Source organism: Diabrotica virgifera, chromosome 2 (assembly GCF_917563875.1).
Source record: "Diabrotica virgifera virgifera chromosome 2, PGI_DIABVI_V3a".
Classification (NCBI taxonomy): domain Eukaryota; kingdom Metazoa; phylum Arthropoda; class Insecta; order Coleoptera; family Chrysomelidae; genus Diabrotica; species Diabrotica virgifera.
In genome coordinates this window covers 79,826,265-79,850,682 of record NC_065444.1, presented here as the reverse complement: position 1 = coordinate 79,850,682, position 24,418 = coordinate 79,826,265, and the positions used below count along the sequence as shown (strand labels likewise).

General features: G+C 33.2%; 1 protein-coding gene across 1 annotated transcript in view; it reads right to left on the bottom strand.

Moving 5' to 3' along the window:
* Nucleotides 1–24,418, bottom strand: part of LOC114331611 (rho-related BTB domain-containing protein 1) — a 113,379-nt gene that overhangs the window by 18,758 nt on the left and 70,203 nt on the right. Inside the window, exons 2-4 of the mRNA XM_028281222.2 lie at nucleotides 21,127–21,465; nucleotides 13,439–13,566; nucleotides 8,713–8,980 (exon numbers count right to left, since the gene is read on the bottom strand). Coding sequence (XP_028137023.1) covers nucleotides 8,713–8,980; nucleotides 13,439–13,566; nucleotides 21,127–21,447 — 717 coding nt within the window. The 5' untranslated portion in view covers nucleotides 21,448–21,465. The remainder of the gene's footprint in view (nucleotides 1–8,712; nucleotides 8,981–13,438; nucleotides 13,567–21,126; nucleotides 21,466–24,418) is intronic.

The following is a 24,418-nucleotide window of genomic DNA, read 5'->3' as shown; positions in this document are numbered from 1 at the left end:
ACTACCTACATGACAACAAACGGACAATTGATTCTGTTAATATTAACCAGTTGCCAAAATGAAATTATTGTACGCAAACAATATACCCATAAACACGTAATAATTTCATTTTAGAATCAATCTTATATTGTAAATGTATTGAATATAGGGAAATACAAACAAGCAAGTAAGCAAATTACTGTTACATTATAAGATTTATTTTTATGTTAAGTAAACTAAGGGTTAAACTTCGTTTTTTTTGGTATTTTATTTTATGTTTTTTTTTTATAAAAAGCGTGCTAATAAGAAAATAAATCATTATAAAAGAAAGCATGATTTCTAAATTTTTTATTTATTTATTTAATTGGCATTGATAAATGCCACACAGCCAGTATGACATTCATAAAATCTTCTAAACATAATCTAAATTTCTAAACTAATATAAAACTATATCTAAAACTACTTTACAAAACTACAATACAAGTGTCCATAGCAAATAAGGGAAGCAAGGTCAAGTATCTAACTTCATAACTAAAAAAACACATGTTTGAAGCATGCCTCAAGGATAGATGAATTTCGTTCCCAGAATTGGTGGCACATTTTTCAAATTTTGCCGCTTTTACTGTCCCATTTTAAGAAATGGTAGTATGCTAGACAAGGAGGTTTGAAGCAAGCCTCATCTGTAATGATTTGAGAAAGTTGGAATGAGATGCATAAGGCATATAATACTGGCACGTGGAAGACGAATACAAAGATAAAGAGTCAGGGCCGTACCGATTTTAATTATTTTTTCATAAAAATAAAGTTATTTAGGAAATTTCAAAAAGCTAAATTATATTTAAAAAAACTGATTATGAAATAACGAAATAACGTAAATAGTCGATTGATATACTGGAGAGGCACTTCCTCACCTGCCTCATAGGACAAGCCGCCACGAAGAAGCGCTGCATCATTTGGAATGGGGCGTGAAAGTTAATGGAATTCTGATAAATACAATCAGACGTGCAGACGATACAGTTATATTAAGTGATGACATGAATACATGAATGATCTAATACCTTTAAATGCCATTGACACAGTGGGAAAATAGTTTGGCCTAAACATAAACTGTTCAAAGACAAAATACATGGTGTTTCGCCGTTTGGCACATCAAGATTCACGGTTATATGTTGATGGTCATAAATTTAAAGAGTACCCAGTTCAAATGTAGAAAGATGGCCTATTTTGGACACGTAGTAAGGGGAGACCGATATAATATCCTTCAACTTATTATGATGGTAAAATCGAAGGACGCAGAGGAATTGGTAGAAAACAGAGGCTTGGTTGAAGAATATCAGGGAGTGGACAGGAATAAAGAAAGCAGAGCAACTATTTAGAATAGCTCGATACAGAAACAGTTTCGCCATGTTAATCGCCAACGTCAAGGAGACATGATAGGGCACGTTAAAAAGAAGATAGAAACATTGAATCTACTAACCTTAAGTTGTAAGTTTATATGCGTATTGTATACAATGTTTTTTGTCTTAGTTTCATTGTACCTATTTACTGACAAAATAATTATAAACTTATGTTAGCATATTATCCTGACGAAGCAAATAAATTTTGCGAAAGCTCGATATTAACAAAGAGTTTCTCTTATCCTGCCCTTTAAATAACGAATGAATGATTTAACTAAACGTTTAACAATCTTAGACACGATTCTGTATGAAAAGAAACTCCGTTAGTTTAACCTATTTGTTTTGGAGGAAGTATTGTACTCAACGCTCCTCTTGTCATGTAACCACTTGGCCTAAAATCAAGACGAGAATATACAAACAGAAGCCGCAAAATCAACGTATTTAGGGTGAGCATTTAATTTCGTCCTTGTGTACACTCCGTACACTGAACTTGTGCAAACAAATACGAAAATTTCGAAGCAGGAATTAAAATGTGCCCACCATAGTAGTAAAGTCCGCTAAATTGATATGAATTGTTTCCTTACGAGTCGTCAGCGTTAAACGTTTTAAACGATAAACAAGTCGTAGATTGAAAAATGTGTTTACTAATAATATGATGTTGACATCGAAATATGAGTATACTAAGGTCGTAGTAGATATATTTTTGTCCAAATTTAATTGTCCAAAAATAGAGCAAGTCTATGGAACACTTCTAGGAAAACAGAATATAGAGAGGATACAAAAAATTCTACACCTCTATCATGCAATTAATACCAAATTTATAAGCAAGAGTGAAATGTCCAGGAAAACAAAAGTAAACGTATTCAAACTTATTAGTCCAGAGAAATAAGGTTTTTGTCGGGACACTTGAGCAGCCAGGTTGAAAATGGGTTTTTTGGGTAATATAAATATACCTAATACATTATAAATATAAAAATGCCCGTCACAGTTCGGACGAGAATTTTAGTTATTAACAAATAAGGGTCAAAAATAGCAGTTTTTTCGTCTAAATCGCTACAGGTAAAAATAGGGTGATTAAATATCTTATTTAGAGTATTCTTCTTTTAGTAGATGAGCAAAGGTGTAAAATGGCCGTTTTTGAATTTTGGTCCGATCAATTGTTGTTTCGCTAATCGCAAAAAAAAAGACTAAAATTTCGAAAATAAAAAATTTGCTATAACTTTTGCGAAAATGAACTTAAGACTTTGATATTGCACGAAAAGTTGAGTCAACCAGTACATAATAATGCGATTAGCTTAAATTTTATTCAATTTGTTTATACCAAAGAGCTTTTTTTGCAATGTTACTGTTCAGAAAATAATAACGATACAGCAATTATGTGGAAACCTCTTGAAATAAGAATACCCATATTTTCAAAATGTTTAAAAAAATCAATAAAGAGTCATTTTTATCATTCCCAAAACATTTTACTGAAGTAGAATCATTTTTGGCTTCTAAACAATTTGATTGGCTTTGTTAATATTGACTGTAGAGTAAATCTATTTTGGGAATTCAAAAGTATTTTTACACGAATTTTCAAAAAAAAACTTTTTGCGTAGGTTAATTACGGTCAAAGTTAGCCATTTTTATTACTTAATCCACAGTTACTTCTGTGTACATAAAATTCTCCTGTAATAGTGCTAGTTACCATACTCCTCCGAAACGGCTTGATCGATTTTTATGAAATTTTACACATATATCCTGTAGGACTAAGAATAGGTTTTAACCTATTTTTCATACCCATAATTTGTAAGGGGGGTTGCCCCCTGAGATTTTTAGAAAATTGAACAATTGACAATAGAAAATTGTCTATCTTAATTTTGTATTATGTAGGATTAAAAAATACATACAATCCTTAATTTTTACTTTTTTATCCCCAATCACTATTTTTTAATAGCCATCTATATATTTACATCTATAAAATTCTCCTGTCGCAGTGTTAGTTGCCTTACTCCTCCGAGACTGCTGGACCGACTTTTATGAAATTAGATATGTATATTCGGTAGGTCTTAGAATCGGTCGTAATTGATTTTTCATATTCCTAAGTGATAAGGGGAGTTGCCCCTAACATTTTGTAATGATTGGTACTCTAAAGGATTATAAAACATAAATAAAAGTACTCTAAACATAACGTACTCTAAAGGATTACGAATACATGCAAAATAAAAAAAGTATGATCAAAATCCATCAACAACCTCCGGAGGTATTAATCGCAGCATATGTTTGAAGAATCAATTTAATTCTTTAAGTGTAGGGATTTTAATATTTCCCCACCACCGACCACGAATCGATTCCGTTAGGACGTCATTTTTAAAGCTTTGTTAACCACTCTGTTGAAGATCAAAGTTTACTCAAACTTGTACACATAAACTATATTATATACCTTTAACTTCAAAATGGCGCTAGCTAGGTTGCTTAATTGTTATAAACAAAGTAGCTGTGAATTAAATAAAAAAAGTTGATAACTTTAACCGTAATGAACCTAGGCAAATAGTTTTCTTTAATAATTCGTGTAAAAATACCAGCTTTTCAAATCTGACTATCTGACTATCAAGGAGCTTGGCCATCCCTGCTATATACCTTTAACTTCAAAATGGCACTAGCTAGGTTGCTTAATTGTTATAAACAAAGTAGCTGTGAATTAAATAAAAAAAGTTGATAACTTTAACCGTAATTAACCTAGGCAAAAAGTTTTTTTAATAATTCGTGTAAAAATACCAGCTTTTCAAATCTCAAAGTAGTTTTAGTCTACAGGCAATATTAACAAAGTTATTCAAATTGTTTATAATCCAAAAATGAGTCTTCTTTAGTAAAATGTTTTCGGTATGATTAAAACGACGTTTTAATGATTTTTTTTCTCTGATTTTGGCCTTGGTTTAGAATTAGAACCTTTAGCCACGTAATTGTATAACTTATCACTAAGTCAGGGGAGTAATGTGTCGTGTGTGTGTTGAGTAAGTGTCTTGTTACTTTGCAAAGTCGACGTCATTGTCTTTGCAAAGAGACGCTAATTGTATCCGAACGTCTGCGGTCCCTCCGGTGAGGATTTTTTTTTAAATACATTTAAAATATAACTTTTTTTGTTTCATGTGGTTTCCACAGAATTGCTATATCGTTATAATTTTCTGAACAATAACATTGCAAAAAAAGCTCTTTGGGATAAACAAATTGAATAAAATTTAAACTAACTGAGGAATTGTCTTAAAATTTTTTGTGCATTATATGGACTGTTTTACTCAACTTTTCATACAATTTGAAAGTCTTAAGGTCATTGTCGCAAAAGTTATAGCAATTTTTTTTATTTTCGAAATTTTAGTTTTATTTTGAAATTTCCAAAGCAACAAGTAATCGGACCAAAATTCAAAAACTGCTATTTTAAACCTTTGCTCATCTACTAAAAGAAGGATACTATAAATAAGATATTATTACCATATTTTTACCTGTGGCGATTTAAATGAAAAAACTGCCATTTTTGACACTTATTTGTTAATAAAAAATTCTCGTCCAATTGTGACGGGCATTTTTGTATTTATAATGTATTAGGTATACATATAGTACGCAAAAAACCAATTTGCAACCTGGCTGCTCAAGTGTCCCGAACATGGTATATTTTTGCCTTATTTCCCTGGTGTATATCTCATGACAGTCAGAGACGTGTACCTCAGATGAACAAAATACAAAAAATTAAGATAAGGGAAGACTTTCAGATGGAATCGAGATGAGAATTTATTGAAAAACATTGGGTTTAAACCGTGGGTGAAAACGTGGGGAGAAAAATGTTGGGTTTATTTAGAAAGAATGAAAGATTCAGGATCAATGAACGAAATATGGCAAGTAAAAATAGAAAATGGCAAGAAAATAAGAAGGCCACTACAAACGTGTATCTTAAAAAGGAGAGAATAAATATGGACGAAAGCAAGAACTCTGACAAGAGATGAGAAGGTATAGACAAAATTAAATTTAAATATAATTAACTTATTTTAAATATATTGTACCTAAATTGCCAATATGTTCATGTAGATAAAATTAATAGATACAACAATAGGACGAACATGAAGAATGTCCTAAAAGAAAGAGATATAAAACATAGGATGCTGGTTGCAACATATGAGACTCTTGCCTATAACTTAGGAATATCTACTACTGCAAATAAAGCTATCCAATGGTACTAACAATTTATTGAAGAGATGAAAATACAAATACAAATAGAGCAAAATAAACTAGGAAATAAAGAGAAAGCAAAAACAATATAAACAAATAGATCCAACAAATGAGGTCATAAAGAGAAACAAAATACTATAGCTACAACATCACTAGTTAAAGTATGTCAAATGTCTATGTGCACCATTGTCTATCAAAAATCACTGTCACGCAGATCCTGGCAGTGGAGTTATGGCAACTTCTGAACACTTTGTACCTTTTCAGACTAAGATACTGGTATCTGACACCGGTGTCCGCCACCGTGCAGCAAAGCATTGTTTTAAATGAACGACTACAGACGAGCCACTTTGAGTGTGTGGCTGATTTTAGTGGCTCTAGTGGGCAGATTCGTGCAAATATTATAAGAATTGTGCATTTAATGATAGAAGCATATAATTTGGGCCGCATATACTACACATATAAAGGTTAAAAATTAGATATGAGGCCATCTCAGATTTTACCTTTTACAAAAATGGCGAGCATTCAAAATGGCGACGATACATAAGTGACTAATAGCACGATAACTTTTAAAAGAAAAGTCCGACTTCAACGAAATTTGGTATATGGGCTCTTTTTTTATGTATAAGATGGAGCTCCTGAACCGGAAGAATCGGTTTACCACAAATTGTGTTTTTCCTGACTTTTTATGTAAAAATATGTTGTTTGTTTTTCAATTCTTTCAAATTCAATTCTTCAAAAGGTAATACCGGCATTAAAAAGAGCGTAAACATTTTTAAGAAATATTTTTAACTTTTTAGTTATGTTAATTACCATGTAATAAATGCATAACTTATCTTCACATGTAAATATGTGCGGCAGATCCTTGCAAATATTATAAGAATTATTGTGCATTTAATGGTAGAAGCATATAATTTGCACTACATAATATACTACACATACAAAGGTTCAAATTTAGATATGAGGCCATCTCAGATTTTGCCTTTTACAAAAAGGGGGGGCATTTAAAATGGCGACTATACATATGTGACTAATAGCACGATAACTTTTGAACGAAAAGTCAGATTTGAACCAAATTTGGTATACTCTATTCCACGAATATACAACTGTGTTGGATTATGTATTTCGACAACGAATATTTTGTTGTGCAAAATATGAAAAAGAAAATAAATTGCAAATTACATTGCTGTTTATTGGAATAATTATTAGAGCCATTTCCTTTCGTACTTCTTATGTTGCACACTGAAATATTCGTTGTCGCGATAATCCAAAACAGTCGTATGTTGGTGGAATAAACCATGTATAGGTTCTTTTTTTGATGTGTAAGATCTAGCTCTTGAACCGGATGAAACGGTTTACCAGAAGTTGTGTTTTTCCTTTTTTTTTTTTGTAAAAATATGTTGTTTATTTTTTTCTTTCACCCTGTATATATTATTTTTTCAAAAAGGTAATACCGGCGTGGAAAAGAGCGTAAAAATATTTTTTAGGAAGTATTTTGAACTCTTTAGTTATATTAATTACCATTTAATAAATGCATAACGTATCTTCACATGTAGGTACCTATGTGCGGCAGATTCGTGCTAATAATAATATAAGAATTATTGTGCATTTCATGGTAGAAGCATATAATTTGGACCACACATACTACACACACAAAAATTTAAATTTAGATATAAACCATCTCAGATTTTGTCTTTTATAAAAATGGCAGGCATTCAAAATTAATCTGCCGCCCATAGGTACATGTGAATATGCATTATGCATTTATTAAATGGTAATTAACATAACTAAAAAGTTAAAAATATTTCCTAAAAAATATTTTTACACTCTTTTCAATGGCGGTATTACCTTTTTAAAAAATTTATATATACAGGGTGAAAGAATTGAAAAGGAAACAACATATTTTTACATAAAAACAGTAAAAACACAACTTCTGGTAAATAAATTCTTCCGATTCAAGACTTCGATCTTATTCATCAAAAAAGAACCTATATACCAAATTTGGTTGAAATCTGACGTCTCGTTCAAAAGTTATCGTACTATTAGTCATATATGTATAGTCGCCATATTAAATGCCCGGCATTTTTGTAAAAAGAACAAAAACTGAGATGGCCTCATATCTAAATTTGAACCTTTATATGTGTAGTATAATATGTGGCCCAAAGTATATGCTTCTAGCATTAAATGCACAATAATTCTTATAATATTTGCACGAATCTGTCGTACATAGTTACATGTGAAGATACGTTATGCATTTAGTAAACGGTAATTAACATAACTGAAAAGTTCAAACAATTTCCTAAAAAATGTTTTTACGCTCTTTTCAATTACGGTATTAACTTTTTGAAAAATTCATACATACAGGGTGAAAGAGTTGAAAAAAAACAACATATTTTACATAAAAACCAGGAAAAACACAACTTCTGGTAAACCGATTCTTCCGTTTCAAGACCTCGATCTTATACATAAAAAACCTACATACCACATTTGATTGAAATCCGACGTATCGTTCAAAAGTTATCGTGCTATTAGTCACATATGTATAGTCGCCATTTTGAATGTCCGCCATTTCTGTAACAGGTAAAATCTGAAATGGCCTCGTATCTAACTTTGAACCATTGTATGTGTAGTATATGTGGTCCAAATTATATACTTCTATCATTGAATGCACAATTGTTTCACATATCGGCTGCACTACTCATGCTTTGCTACAATTGAAAACCTGTGGCGGACCCCAGTGTCAGACCCCAGTGTCTTAGTCTGAAAGGGTACTTTAGTACACAAGGGGGTACTACACAACTTTTAATTAATTGCTTTTTAACAAAGCGGGCAATCTTTGATAGATTGCAGATTATTTTGTAACTGTACAGAATACAATCAAATCCTTGACGGATCTTTGAGAAAGAGATGTTGGGTGCTCAACATCTTAATTTTCTCTGAGAGTGAGGGCTGGTGCGTCGAGTTTTAGGAGAATTTTTGAAAATATATGTCTCTTAGGCACATATGAACGAAACACTGATGCATTTTATATATATTTACACTGTTGGCAATGTTGTCAAAGATGGAGTAAAGCAATGTCAAAGAGATTCGAGCATAGTATTCCTGTATTTCGATTCATTTGTGTCAATAATGGACTTACCTGCAACAATGGCCGCTGAACCTTCTTAAGATTCGTCATCCAAAAACGTTGTGCTCTTCTAGCGATGAGCGCCGCCCGAATGGCGTTCTCGAACACTTCGTTAACTCCGTAATAAGTAAGTACCGAAGTTTCGTAATAGTAGAGGCCGAGCTCTCGGGCGATGTCTCGAGCCTCGTCCGGCATCACCAGGTCGCTCTTTCTGGTGGCCCGTACGAAGGGACTGCGGTCTCGAAAGTAGCTGAGGTACGCCTCGTCGCGGTACATGTACCTGAAATAGAGATAATGTAAAAATCGGTAAAATCCTTTATAGAAGGTAGGTTTTATTTAACAATCCCATAAAGGGCTACATCACAGAACGTTTTGGAACTAAAAAGTTCATCATCAATGCTGTTAACCTTAAATGAGGTATAACCATTGTAATAAAAGCAAACGTTGAATTTAAATTTTAAGTAAGGTGAAAAATGCAAGCTGGTTATACTTATAGGTTTTTAACATGCTTAACACGTTGACGGACAGTGCGTCAAATGTATAAGCAAGTGTTGTGACACAATGCAATAAGGAAATTGCTAAATTCCTTTTAGCGCTTTTAGTATATTGAAACAATAAGTTTTTTAACACTTTTTGTAAACATGGACGACAACCATGTATTACCTATGTCGTGTCACATTTCATATGCATCTATAAATGTATTTTGTAGATGCACAACTCGTAACTCTATAAATGTCGTCTATAGACGTTGTGTCACATTACATCAATGGAAACTAGAAGTCTATAGACGTTCTGCCCGTCAACGTGTTAAGCCACCAAAATATATGGGTGAAAGCTCTGTAAATGGTGTACAATTATTAGACCGGGCCCTGGAAGTATTTGAGTATGCAAAACCTGAGGACCGGCATCTATGTTCGGATTCTTTTACCTGAGACCTTGAACAATGAAAAACTGAATCTTGGCCGAAGGTGCGATGGTGTCTTGCTTAGAGCATGGAAAATTTTTCCCTCTCTAAAAAATTGTCCATACTCTAAGGTGCCTTGTTACCCCCTCCCTCCTCTCTATGTTACGGGCAGATAAAAAGTGATTTTTCGAAAAAAAATACTTTTTTTGTATTTTTTGGGTCATTCTAAGCAAAAAATGTTTTTACAAGTTTTTTCGTAAAATGCATAGTTTTCGAGATAAACGCGGTTAAACTTAAAAAATCGAAAAATTACAATGAGCCCGAATAACTTTTGACTAAAAAATAAAATAGCAATTCTGCTTGCAGCATTTGAAAGTTCAAGTCAATTTATACCAGTTTTGATTATTTTCATTGCTAAAAATTAATTTTTTTATGGGCAAACAAAGCTATAAACAAACAGTGTTTGAGCGTTTTGTCGCATGTCCACACCGCGCCAAGGATTAAAACCGAACGGAACCGACCATAGAACCGACATGCGGCAAAAACGATCAAACACTTTTTGTTTATAGCTTTTTTTTAACAATAAAATAATTAATTTTTAGCAATGCAAATATTAATCAAAACCAGTATAATTTGACTTTAACTTTCAAATGCTGCAAGAAGAATTTTTAGATTTTTTAAAATTAAACGCCGTTTATCTCGAAAACTATGTATTTTACGAAAGATCTTGTACCAACATATTTTGCTTGGAATGACCCAAAAAATACAAAAAAATATTTGTTTTGCGAAAAATCTCTTTTTATCTGCCCGTAATACATGTAATGAGAAATCAAGAACGTTACGGCCTTCTCCAACTGATTCTCCAAGGGAAGGTAAATGGTAAAAGAGGACCGGGAAGAAGACGCATTTCCTGGCTTCAAAATTTACGAAAGTGGTATAACACGACTACCACTGAACTGTTCCGCGCTGCGGTAAACAAAGACAAGACAGCGATGATGATCGCCAACATCCGGAACGGATAGACACCTTAAGAAGAAGATCTTCCCGTAACATAGGGGATGGAGGGGGTAACAAGGCTCCATCGCACCTTCCGGCAAGATTCAGTTCTTCATTGTTCAAGGTCTCAGGTAAAAGAATCCGAACATAGTTGCCGGTTCTCAGGTTTTGCATACTCAAATACTTCCAGGGCCTGCACTATATAGAAGGTTTAAATTTTTAATATTAAATTGAATGTGATATTTAAAATAATCCTAGATTTAACATTAGGAAACACAGAACTCCCCACACAAGCTGGTTGCTTGTCTGGGGGTAGATCTTATTAGGGACTCTAAGTAGCAACTGATTTGAATAGCAGTTTAAAGAGTGTCAGAACCAAACCGTCAATGCAACCGGAAGTATGTATATGTATGTATTGTTACTCTAGCCAACAGTTTGAAAAAAATTAGTGAGATTCCACAACTCTCTACCAAATAAAGTGTAAAGAACAAATTTTCACGGATAAAATGTTAAGACAATTCTGGCAGTGCTTTAGTTTCTTGTTTATTTCTATGTTAGTAACTCTGATAGTTTCTATTTTAGTTATATTTTAAGACAGTATTTACATAAAAACATATAAACTACGTTTAGTTTTCACTTAGATATATGGACTTAAAATGGCAACACTGCCGGCTTCCCACATACTATACTTCAATAAGCTATGCATTATTATTATAATTTATATATACGTAAACAATAGCATTATAAACGACAGCCTGTTTTTTACACTGTAAAACTGACACTGACATAAAGTCATATAGTATCAATTTCATCTGCAAAATACAGGTGGCTATTTCGGTTAGTTTTTGAATATCCTTGGACAATCGTTACTTGTTAATTGCTTAAACTATTTAGTAATTAAATTAATGGGAATATTTTTAACTATGTATTCAGTGATTACAATAATCTATATACTATGCAATAAAAACTAATAATCGAGAAAAGGGAAAAATTGATAAAGTGGTTTTAATAACATACTGATATTACTATCCGAACGAGTAGATACATTTTGAAAATTATTTAACAGTTAAAATATAATTTTAAATGTTTGGTATAAACATTTAAAATATAAGTAGCCGCTTTATAAATAACCACTTGCCGGTATTTTAACAATCGTAATCGGTCACCTACTCATTGTAAATTAGTCATTTCACAACTTAAAGTATTTGTTTGAATCTGACGATGGACGATTACGCAATGATACTATAGTGAAACAATACTCAACGTTGCCAATTTTAGCACTTCCTTCATTGTGGTATATCTAATTAAAAAGTAAATGCTCTGTATTATAATATGAATAAAAGTAAAAGACTAATGCCCGATTTCACCAACGATACCTAAACAGTTGCCTTATTAAGTAATTCTTATCGATAGGAACTTCTTAAGTCAATACTTAGAAACAATCGCATTTCACAACTAAAAGAACTGTTTATCTAGGAAATGCTTTCCTAGGTATTACCTAGGGTACGTTTGAACTATTTTTGATAAATAAAAAGAAGAATAATATGACATTTCCTTACTTTTTCGATTATTTGTCATTATTGTTTGTTTGCCAATTTGGTTTTATTCAATTTTGTACAATTAACGTATCTTTGCAAAGACAATGACGTAGACTTTGCAAAGTAACAAGACACTTACTCAACACACACACACTACACATGACACTAGGTACCTAACTGTTCAAAATTACCGTACCTACCATGCCAATGGCCATTAGTTGTCGAGGCATTAGCTAAATAAAAAAAAATAATTTTTGTACTATTATAGTTATTTTATTTAGTAGTTAGTTATTTGTGCATTAAGTTTGTATATAATACTCGTAAATATAGTCTTGTATGTTATTTGTATATGTACAGTGAAATTGAGGAAAAGAAAAGAGTTGTAAATTTCACATATGACGAAAAATTGAAGTTAGTTGAATTGTCATTAATGAAATAATTTTAAAATAAATAATAGGTAGAAAATTGCTTTTTATTGTGACACACTTTTAGTTATATCATGAATGGGTTTTTGAAACACAACATTAGTTTGTTAGGTAGTAGGTAGACTACATAATTTTGTCAATAGACCTGTAATAAACTCCAAAGGATTTTCTTTATTTTCCAACACATATTATATTAATAATATAAAAGAAAATACAAAATTACAACTAATATACCTAATATTAGAGAATAACAGAAAAATTAAAGTAAGAAGCAAATTATTGACAAACGTCACAAGTACATTAGTCAAAATTGTAAAAATATAACCTGACTGTCAACGATAAGTAATACCTAAAGTTTAGAGAGATCGAAATCCGTATCCTAACGTAAGGTGATGCTTAAGCGGTTTAGGCAATTCTTATCGCATGGTGAAATCCGTTTTAGAGTTAGGAAGTACCTAAACCCACTTAGGTAATTCTTAAATATTTAGGTATCGTTGGTGGAATCGGGCATAAGTTTTCAATCTAATAGCACATAAAATAACATTACAAATATTACTCTACATCCCACCAGATTGAAAACGATGGGAAGCTTTTCTGGTTACACCTCCGAGGCTTCTAAAATTTGCAAGCCATAACGGATGCTGAGACTAAAGAAGATGAGGGAATTTTACAATGTATAATTCACGTCCCATCTGCTCAGCGCGGTAAAGTTTCAACAAGAATGGTTCCCTTCGTACTCCAATCAGAGTAAACATGTAAATCAAAAATGAATAACCATTTTCAATTTCGTTGCAACACGAAACTACAGCCGCATCATATTGTATTAAAATGGTTATTCATTTTTTTTTTTTTCATTTATAAATAAAAGTATTTACCGTAAGTCGCTCTTGCAGCCGACCAGAATGACGGGGGTGCTGGGGCAAAAACGACGAATTTCCGGATACCACATCAACCGGCAGTTGCGGAGGGAGACTGGGTTGTTGATGCTGAAGCATAGCAACACCTGAAATATATTACAAACTCTGATTATCAACTTATCTTATTATTTGTCTAAAAAATTGTAAAAATACAGGATGTTAGATGTTAGAGGCCGTTAGACGCCGCGTTTGCCTTACGCCGCGTTCCAAATTACCAAGGAACAAATGGTATCGTACCCATGATAGCGCACATTTTTCACGTTAACCTCGTAAACAGCGTTAAGCGCTGTCATGTGTACGGTACCTTAAAGCACGAGTAGTTTTTCTGTTCTATTCCTCTGTTTTATCATTTTATAAGCAAAATTTTGTTTTCCTTGTAAATCATTTTCAATTTGACTAATAAACTTGTCCCACGATGCATGGCTGATATATTTGTCCTGAAATAATTTTTGGTTCTCTCCGAGCTTCTTTTATATTTCTTAGTTTTCGTTTGTCTTATTTTGCAAGTAATTGTAATACTCATACATAACCATATTTGTTCGAAAAAACCAGTAAATGGAGGTGACTGTTATTGAGAGAAAGTCCTGAAAATCATGGGCGCCCATACCCATGTACAGGGGGCCGTGCTCCTTCCCCCCCTAGCTTTTCGGGTGCTTTAAACTATGTATGGTTATCCAAAGTATACAAAATATAATGTGCAACATTTTCACGTCTGGCCCCCCTGAAAATGTTTATATGGGCGCCGGTGCTGGAAATGGATACTTATATGATGATTATATATGGAGGTTGTTGCCCCTTGTATATAATAAACAAGATAAGCTAGTGAAATTTCGTCTTCCAAAGGAAATCCTCTTCTTCTTGGAAATCTTCCAAAAATGTTGCTTGCCCAAAACGCTTAAAACCAGTAGTTCGTGAAACATTTTTTCAGGCTACGATTATCCATACCAAAGTACTGTTTAATGTATTAATTTTTTATGCCTTCTTCTTCACCTTCAAAAGAACTATCGTTCTTTAGTAGAGCACAAGCTCTACTAAACTTTTACCAACATTTTTCTACAGGTCATTTTAGTGATGGATAATACCTTAATCCAAAGACTGGCAAAGGGAAGTTGCGTCTGGAAGCAGAAAGCTATTTTTTAAAATTTGTTAGTTTCAATTTGTAATGTATGTGGCATTATTAAAAAATAATAAGACTTTTCTATTTGTCCTCCTCACTTTTCAGACAAACTTCTTCTGTCATGGCGTCATAATATGAGTTGCATCCAAGCCGTTTTATTAGATACCCATTCCATAGAAAATTTGCTGAGATGAGATCTTTTAAAGGGTTTTAATTCTTCCGATGATTAAGAGCTTTTCCTATCTTGCCTTCTTTCGTTATCTATTCTTATCGAAATTATTAGACAAAAAAGCCAAAGTATTGTTGTTTATTTGGGTTTATATGACTGCGGACACTAAATCCATTCGCCAATTTTACTATTTTTTTATTTTATTAGTCATTTTTTCGTATCTTATTTTAAAACTAATACTAATATTAATCTCTAATAAACAATTCTACTAATAAATAATTATTTTTGTATTTTTTTTTAATAATTTTTTATATTATATTTTTTTTTATTTATTTTTTTCTAAATGATGTTCTCAGAGTTCCACAGTAAAAACTGCAACATTCTTCTTTTCTTCTTGAGCCCTCTACTTCATTCGAAAGCTTTTTACTATGGACTGTCCAAGTTCGTCATTCATTTTTTTTAATAAATATATATACAGGGTGTCCAGAAACTCTACCGACAAACGAAGACAGGAGATTCCTCAGATAATTTTAAGACAATTTAACCCAATTCACCTAGTCCGAAAATGCTTCCTAAGGGAGCTAGAGCTCTTTGAAGATGGCGCCATGTAATTAGTTTTTCTTAAATACCTCCAGAACGCTTCTATTTAGAAAAACGAAAATTTGTATACGTATTTACTTTCCAGAAATGAGTCGATTCTATCCATTGCGAATTTCTAGTACCGGTCATAGGCGTCCGTTTTGGGTAGGGCAACGGTTATTTTATCGCATAACTTTTATGTCTTTAACTTTTAAGCATTTTTGATACTGGATTATTAAATTGTGAGGTATTCTAGTACTAAAAGGTACTCTTACTTTAAGTCGGTAGGACACACCGTTTTCTAGAAAAATCGATTTGAATGTTTTTGGTTTTGGGAATTTGAAAAAAAAAAGTTGAAAAAAATTTTAAAAAAAAAACGATGTATTTTACCAACTTAAAGCAAGAGTAACTTTTAGTACTAGAATATCTCATAATTGAATAATCTAGTGTCAAAAATACTTAAAAATTAAAGATAATAAAGTTATGCTATAAAATTACTGTTGACCTACCCAAAACGGACGCCTATGACCGGAACTAGAAATTCGCCATTAATGAAATCGATTAATCTCTGGAATATAAATAAATGTACCAGTTTTCATCTTTCTAAATATTTTTTTTAATCTTCTTTTTTGAAATTCAAAGAACGAAAAATTTTCAAATCGATTTTTCTAGAAAACGGTGTATCCTATCGACTTAAAGTAAGAGTACCTTTTAGTACTAGAATACCTCACAATTTAATAATTCAGAGTCAAAAATGCTTAAAAATTAAAGACAAAAAAGTTAGGCGATAAAATAACCGTTGCCCTACCCAAAAAGGATGCCTATGACCGGTACTTGAAATTCGTAATGGATGGAATCGATTTATTTCTGGAAAGTAAATATGTACACCAATTTTCGTTTTTCTAAATAGAAGCGTTCTGGAGGTATTTAAGAAAAACTAATTACATGACGCCATCTTCAAAGAGCTCTAGCTTCCTTAGGAAGCATTTTCGGACTAGGTGAATTGGGTTAAATTGTCCTAAAATTATCTGAGGAATCTCCTGTCTTCGTTTGTCGGTAGAGTTTCTGGACACCCTGTATATATATATTTTTTTCTATTTTTTTATATTTTTTTGTATTTTTTTTATTTTTTTTTTTCTTTTATTTTTATTTTTTTTTTCTTTTTTTTATTTATATTTTTTTTTATTTTCTTTTTTCTTTTAATATATAACAATTTACAAGAAATACTTAAACTATATTTTACAATTACCACTTAAGTTTAATATCTAAAATATGTTTATACAATAGTCGATATACCAACTCATTATTTTCTAATGTTAATAAATAATTTAAATTAATGGGATGGTGGACATCAGTCAAAGAATACAGTGAATTTACAAAAAAGCCAAAGTAACTACCTCTAGCTAGAACATTGATTCGACCTGTAGAAACCTATGGTTGGGAAACCTGGGTAATGACAAAAAAATATGATCCTGCCTAACGCAGAACATTCGAGAGAAAGATACTGAGAAAAGTAGATGGCCCGATGTAAGAGGAAAACGCAACATGGAGAATCAGGAGAAACGACAAGGTTAATGAATTGAATGGGGGGTATGATATGGTAAGATTTGTGGAAAGTCAAAGACTATCATGGCTGGGACATATCCAGAGGCAACAAGATGCAAAAAAGCAAAACAGTATTGTAATGGAAGCCGATCGTAAGACGAAAAAAGGAAGGTCCACAGGAAAAAGGCAAAAGAGAGCTCTGAATGTAAGGACATAGCCAGACAGGCAAAGACCCATCCAGGGTAATGATGCCAAAAGAAAAAGTAGATATTTGTTTTTGAGTTTTTAGCGGCACACTTGTCTTTTTTATGGAGAACGTCTTGTTGGGCATTGCACGATAAAATAGTCCGGTTTCATCTGCATTGTACATATAATCCGGTCAACTTAGACATCAAAATGCTTGGCAAATAACAAAAATTGCCGGAGAGCCAAATTTTGGTGGAGAGCTAGGGTATACCATAACAAATAAAGTTTAAAAAGTCCCCATCGATCCCATGTGTGCGTCAAAAGTTATTCGGGGTCAAAGGTCAAAATTTTAGATTTTTTGGATTTTTTTCGAAAACGGTAAGTTTTATCAAAAAAAAAACTTCAAACCAAAGTTGTAAATCTTAACATTCTCTACAAAAATTGTCCTTAAAAGTTTTTTCCTTAAAGTTACCATTCCTGAGATATCGCGATTTTAAAAGTTACTTTATACATTATATGCACATATAAGCCACGTATATACATATATGGCCCTTAAGACAAGTATAAATGCCTATTTGTGTCTCTTTTATATAGTATATCTATCTATTCTGAAAATATTTCTTCAAAAGGTAATCAGTCCCAAACTGAATTTCCTCTATCCACGTGGCCTTGAAAAAAATTTGGCTATACCATTGTTTAAAATAGAACAGATTGTCTATTATAGACAATGGCTACAGTATTGTCCGTAGGTCTGATTCATAATATTATCTGTTTCTTTTAGTGCTAAAGGTTCAGTTAAAGTGAATATAAGTACTTATTACAAGCGTCTACCATTTAGTACCGTTACCGTTATTTGTACAATTTTATAGTTTTAAAAATGTCTCAGTTTTGCTTTATTTGCAATAAACTTTTAAGTGAAACTAAAACAGTTGTGGTTGATCGTGGAATGCCAAATTTAATCGAGGCTAGTGTCGAGAGAGGTGATGAGTTTATTGAGTATTTAAGAACTCAAAAATCCGTTACAATACACGTGAATTGCAGAAAATCATACATTCGGAAAACTTCAATCCCTGCAGTGAAAAGACAACGTGAGGAGGAACAGGCTAGTACTTCAAAAGTAAGTCCACCTCATACTAGAACGCGAGTAAGTAAATCACATTTTTGTTTTAAAAAATACTGTTTATTTTGTGGCAATGAAGCAATGAAGAATCTGAGATAAAGAAAGCACAGCATCTTCGAAAAATAATTCGTAACGTGACTACACTAAAATTCAAAGAATCCCTGTTGAAATTAGCTAAAGATCGTTCTGATGATGTTTCGAAGGCTTTTCTTGAACGTATTAATTTTGAGTATGATTTAGTCGCTGCTGATGCAAAATACCATGACAGTTGTTACAAATCGTTCTTAAAACCTAATACTGGTCGTAAAATTGGCCGTCCACAAGATGAAACTGTAAACTCGCGATGGAGAAAATGTTTCAATTCATAGAAACGAGTGATGATTGCCAGTTTTCGTTGGATGAATTAAGGAATGTTTGCAAGATGTAGTTTTAGATGACAGAACTATAAAAATACGATTGAAATTGAAGTATGGTAGTAGAATTATTATTACAGAAAAGCCTGGAAAATTAACTCAGTCACATTTGAACAATTTTTGAACATCCGGCAAGAGGAAGAGGAAGAAGATGAAATCGAAGAAGACTTGACTGTTGAAGTAGACTTTCAAGAATATGAATCTGATTAAAATATCTAAAGAAATCAAAACAATAGTTAACCTAATAATCAATAGCAATATTAATAATCAATATCAATATTAAGGTAATATCTAGAACTTGACCGGTATTGTTTCCTTAAATTATCCTAAAATTGTCAAAACAGTTAGTGGAGTAGGCCTACAGGGGAAACCACGGTAAAAAAACGCGCCGAGTACACTACCTCACAGGTGGTGTGGAAACGTGTGCATATCATGTATAATGTGACTCTTTGAATCGCGATATCTCAGGAATGGCAACTCTTAGGAAAAAATAGTAAGGACTATTTTTGTAGAGAATTTTAAGATCTACAACTTTGGTTTAAGGTTTTTTTTTTGATAAAACTTACCATTTTCGAAAAAAATCCAAATAATCTCAAATTTTGACCTTTGACCCGAATAACTTTTGACGCACACATGAGAACGATGGGGACTTTTTAAACTTTATTTGATATGGTATACCCTAGCTCTCCACCAAAATTTGGCTCTCCGTCAATTTTTGTTATTTGAAATGTCTATATAGACCGGATTAATAGATATTTTGGTGAATAGTCTTTTAATAAAAGAAATGAATTTCGACTCGATTGAAGTTCTCTGTTTAACCCAGGTATGACAATACCAAAAGGCACCGTTAGGAAATATACCAATTTACAGTTCAGAGAACCTGTATGAAACGAGTCTGTGTACTCTAATACAGAGTATGGCATTATAGGTCTGGATCCCGCGTATGATAAAAAAGTTGATTAATAGCAAGATGAAAATTTGTTAATAGCTTAAGGGTGTCTAGTCGGATAAACTTTGATATATGGGAACACTGTAACAGGGGCAGGTTTAATTGTTGAACAGATTAAAAATTTGGAACGGTTAGACCACGAAAACGGCACATTTATTTTGTCCGACAGAACAGACTTAAACTCTCCGAACAGAGATTAAACTCTCATGCCAAAATCAGACTGCTATTTATCACCTGTCATAATTCCTGTCATTTGACATATTCTACATGTTCCACTCATTAAAACACCCATTTGGTGATAAATAGCAGTTTGATTTTTGCATGAGAGTTTAATCTCTGTTCGGAGAGTTTAAGTCTGTTCTGTCGGACAAAATACATGTGCCGTTTTCGTGGTCTGACCGTTCCAAATTTTTAACCTGTTCCACAATTAAAACTTCCCCTGTTCCAGTGTTCCCATATATCAAAGTTTGTCCGACTAGACACCCTTAAGCTATTAACAAATTTTCAGCTTGCTACTAATCAACTTTTTTTCATACGCGGGATCCAGACCTATTAGTAAAATAATAAAATCTACGGTTTCGTTTTGATTTAAATTATTAGAGTACACAGACTCGTTTCATAAAGGTTCTCTGAACTGTAAATTGGTATATTTTCCTAAAGGTGCCTTTTGGTATTGTCATACCTGGGTTAACAGAGAACTTGAATCGAGTCGAAATTCATTTCACTTATTCCCCGTTAGAGGGCGTTCTAACCATACTGCGATATAAATAGTTTTAATTTATATCGAGAAACTACGGTCGTGTTGGTGTAAATTTGTCTTCCTCAGTCCTCAGAGCCTCCTTGACAACAGGTAGACTTAGAAATAACTATCGGAGGATGGAGGGAGACAGATTTAAATCAAAACGAAACCGTAGATTTTCTTAGTCTTTTAATACTCTTTATCTACTTTCTCTCCAAGCCTCAACTCTGTCCAGATTATTAACTAGCTAACCACAAATTACTTTAAAGCATAAGCCGGGTACACGTATGCGAGCCGAACTGTTTACGAACTGATCGCATACAGTTCGTTGAAAATATATTTACAGGGAACTCATCGCAAATTTACGATTCATGAAAAGCGACGCACCAACTTATGCGAAGTTTAATGTAAATGATTCATTTAAATCGTAATTTTATCTCAAAGTCCCGTTCTAAATGTAAATAAAGACAGCAATTATTTGTTTATCAACTACTATAAAATAAAAATTGATTACATTGTGATTTTCACGTTTCTTATCTCTAGGAACACGTCATTAACACAATCTAGATTCGATGAGACAATATCGCTCCATACGCTGTCCACATTGAACTGCAAATATCCTTTGTGTTCGTCTCAAAAACCGACAGGACATGGTTCGTAACGAGTGACGAATGAACAACTCGTAAGCGGTTCGTCCTGCAGTACAAATTATACGAATATAGCGGTCGCCTACAGTTCGGCTCGCGTATATGTATCCGGTTGTATGTGAACAAGATGAGCAATAACAATTGGATATAGACTAGTAGAATATTATATAGTTTATACTCACCACATCTGACCTCCCGTAAGCAAACCTTCGGTCTTTTTCGTGATCTCCGAAGGTGTCCCACAACCTCAGACTGACGTTGACGCTGTCGACGATCTCCCATGATCTCTCCAAGACGTCCTTGTAGATGCGGTATTGGTCGATGGCCCATACTGTGGGTACGTGAGTGGCTAGCAATTGAGCCAATGAGACTTGTTTGTTACACGCTCGTGCGCAAATCAGCCGAGTTTTGCCGACTGCCGTGTCGCCCACCACCACACACTTAACTAACTCTTGGTGGGGTTGTTCATTATCCATTCCCCAAGACCACGACGGTGCCGACATCCATCACACCGTGTCCCCCTGCAACAAAATCTCAACGTAAAGAAGAGTAACCGATAGTTAGGTGCGTATTTTGTTCAGTTTGTACTCTTATTCTTTAATACTAATATAGAAGAAAAGAGGAATCCACTGAGCGATAGTGTTCAATTTTTCACATGCAAAAAATAACATTATATTTGTTACTGCAATAAACCCATAATTACAATGTTTAATTTTAAACTACCTTAATCCCTTAATAATGACTCCACCCCACTCCTTACCTATGTACTGTACAGGTATTCTTAGACATTTCAAAATTAAAGATAAGCTCTCTTTTGTTAGCCGCCGAAGGCTACAGACCTACCTCTTGAATAGGGAACTTGCATAAGAATTATATTCCAGAAATATTACTGATAAACTTTATTTAATTCTGTTAAAATAACCCCATTTTATTATTATGAAATAAATATAAGCAATTAAAAACTGCCGAATTTAAATTATTCTTTCAACGGACGGAATCGGCTGTGACGTCAGACAGTTTGTTGGTCGTCCGTATAAACGGGCGAAAGCGATAAGTATTGCAACGCTGCAACGGTACATTATGAATAATATGACGTGATAAAATCATAAGGAATCATAAAATCGTAAAGAATTAAAAATAATTATGTAGTATTAAAAACATAAGGTTCTTTGTACCTAATACTATAGTAAATACCTATTATATTGTATATTGCATTAATATAATATATTATATTATTATATAATTGCAATATATTATTATTTCATTGTGTAGCAAAGAAGTGAACATGAACTACATCTACATATCAGTTCTTATTGAACTGATATGTAGATGAAAATAGAGTCTGATTTTTATACTCACATTAAAATCGTCCTCACATGTCTTCTGAGAAATCTTTGTCATTTCTTTTGCATGCCTTTAACCATTTTAAATGACGCTTTCTATCTTGAGGTATACGAATAAATAGTATTCAGGCCGTTTTATAACTGGTATTGGAACACATGGAAATGATACAATATTTGTAATATTGTTTTTGTGTTGGGAGTCCATCCCTGTGGGAGTTGTTTGTCAGTTCTTCTATCAGGCATCTTGCTTCCATTATTATTATCAATATTATTAAAGCACAGATAAAAAGAAATTATACCAATGAACTGGCAATAGGATGGAATAGGCACGAAGACAATTAATGCGGCCACGATACAAGAGAGAGGTCCTAGAGAGAGACAGAGAATGTGCTGGAAAATTTGACAGGCCGTGTAATTTCAGTGCCTATATCAACTTAAATCATCGGGGAAATAGACCTCATATTTTTTTAAGTTTATTAACTTAACTTAATTTTTAAATACTGCCTATCAGCCCTGATACCAAGTTAAAAAAATATGAGGTCCATTTCCCCGATTTAAGTTGATATAGGCAACTTACACGGCCTGTCAAATTTTCCAGCACATTCTCTGTCTCTCTCTAGGACCTCTCTCTTGTATGTTGGTGGCAATCTCGCTTCACTATTTAAATGGGACAGGGCCATTCCATCCGTATTGACAGTTCATTGAATTATACACGAAAAAATCTAACCTTCAAAACTTCTTCTTCTTCTTCCTTTATTGGGTTATATCCCTCGGGATAATTCGCCCAGCTTACACCAGGGAAATACTCTTGTCTTGCTCTGGGCAGTCGAATATTTCCAAATATATATGTTAAAGCCTCAATTTTTTTTTTTTTTTTTAAATATATATTAGCAGGAACATCTTCGTATAGGGCCAGACAGTCCCTACAGGAAAGGCAATATTATACCATAAGGGTTAAGACTTTTATCATTTGGAGGTCCAATATCTTTTTATATCTTTATCTTCTTAATTTTTTTAATTCAAATTTGGGAATTGATTAATTTATAAATTAAGTTTGGCTAAGTTAAGGAATTTAAGGATCAGGTTAATCCTAAGTGGATTAAGGTTGGACATAAGTAGGCAAATTTCAATGGGAGTAGGGATATTTGTCTTGGCTAATTCTTTATATAGGTCAAAATTGGGTGACATATTTATAGGGCACTCAAAAATCAGATGATTTAAGGACCCAACTCGGCCACAGTCACAATATGGGTCATCTTTTACTCCTATCCTGAATAGGTGAACTGGAGTAGCACAATGACCTGTCCTCATTCTAATAATGGTGGTTATATGTCTTCTGTCTTGGTATGCAAAATTGTGGTACCAGGGGAGTTTATCTATCTGACCTACAATTTTAGAGTAAAATGAATTATTTCGATTTTTCCCCTGCCATTCTTGCTTCCACCGATTCCAGATGGAATGCTTGATGTCTGGTAGAAAGTTGGAATAGTGAAGAGTGATATCAGCAGCTACATTTAAGGTTCTACCTATATTAGCTAGTTTATCAGCCACCATGTTCCCTTTAATATTCGAGTGTCCTGGAATCCATGCCAGACTAATATTAACGTTATTTTCTTTCGCTTCAGTGATGCCTCTCTTGGTCATGAACGATGAATGTTCTGTTTCCATAGAATAGGTTGATCTGCCTATTTTCTGTAAGGCACTTTTAGAGTCCGAGCAGATGATTGCTTGTTTAATCCCATTTTTCAAAATAATTTGGAGGGCATGATTAATTGCGACAATCTCAGCCGTACATATTTGGGTATACTTAGGTAGTTTACTGGTATAAGAATAGTTGATCTCTCGGCTAAAGACACCAAAGCCTGCTGATCCTTTATCATCAACTGAGCCGTCCGTGAAGAATTTGGTGTGACTAGGTTTATTTAGAATTATTTTTTGGAGTTGAACTGAGGCAAGTTCATCTGAACGATTAGATTGGATATTTATGATTGGAATTGTTGATAATTGATGGTCTAGTTCAAAGTTATGGCATGGGTATAAGTCACTTAAATATAAGTTGGGATAAGTACTTTTAAATTTGTTTTTTAAAAGCACTAGAAATGGAATACTTCTGTTTTTCCAATGATTTTGG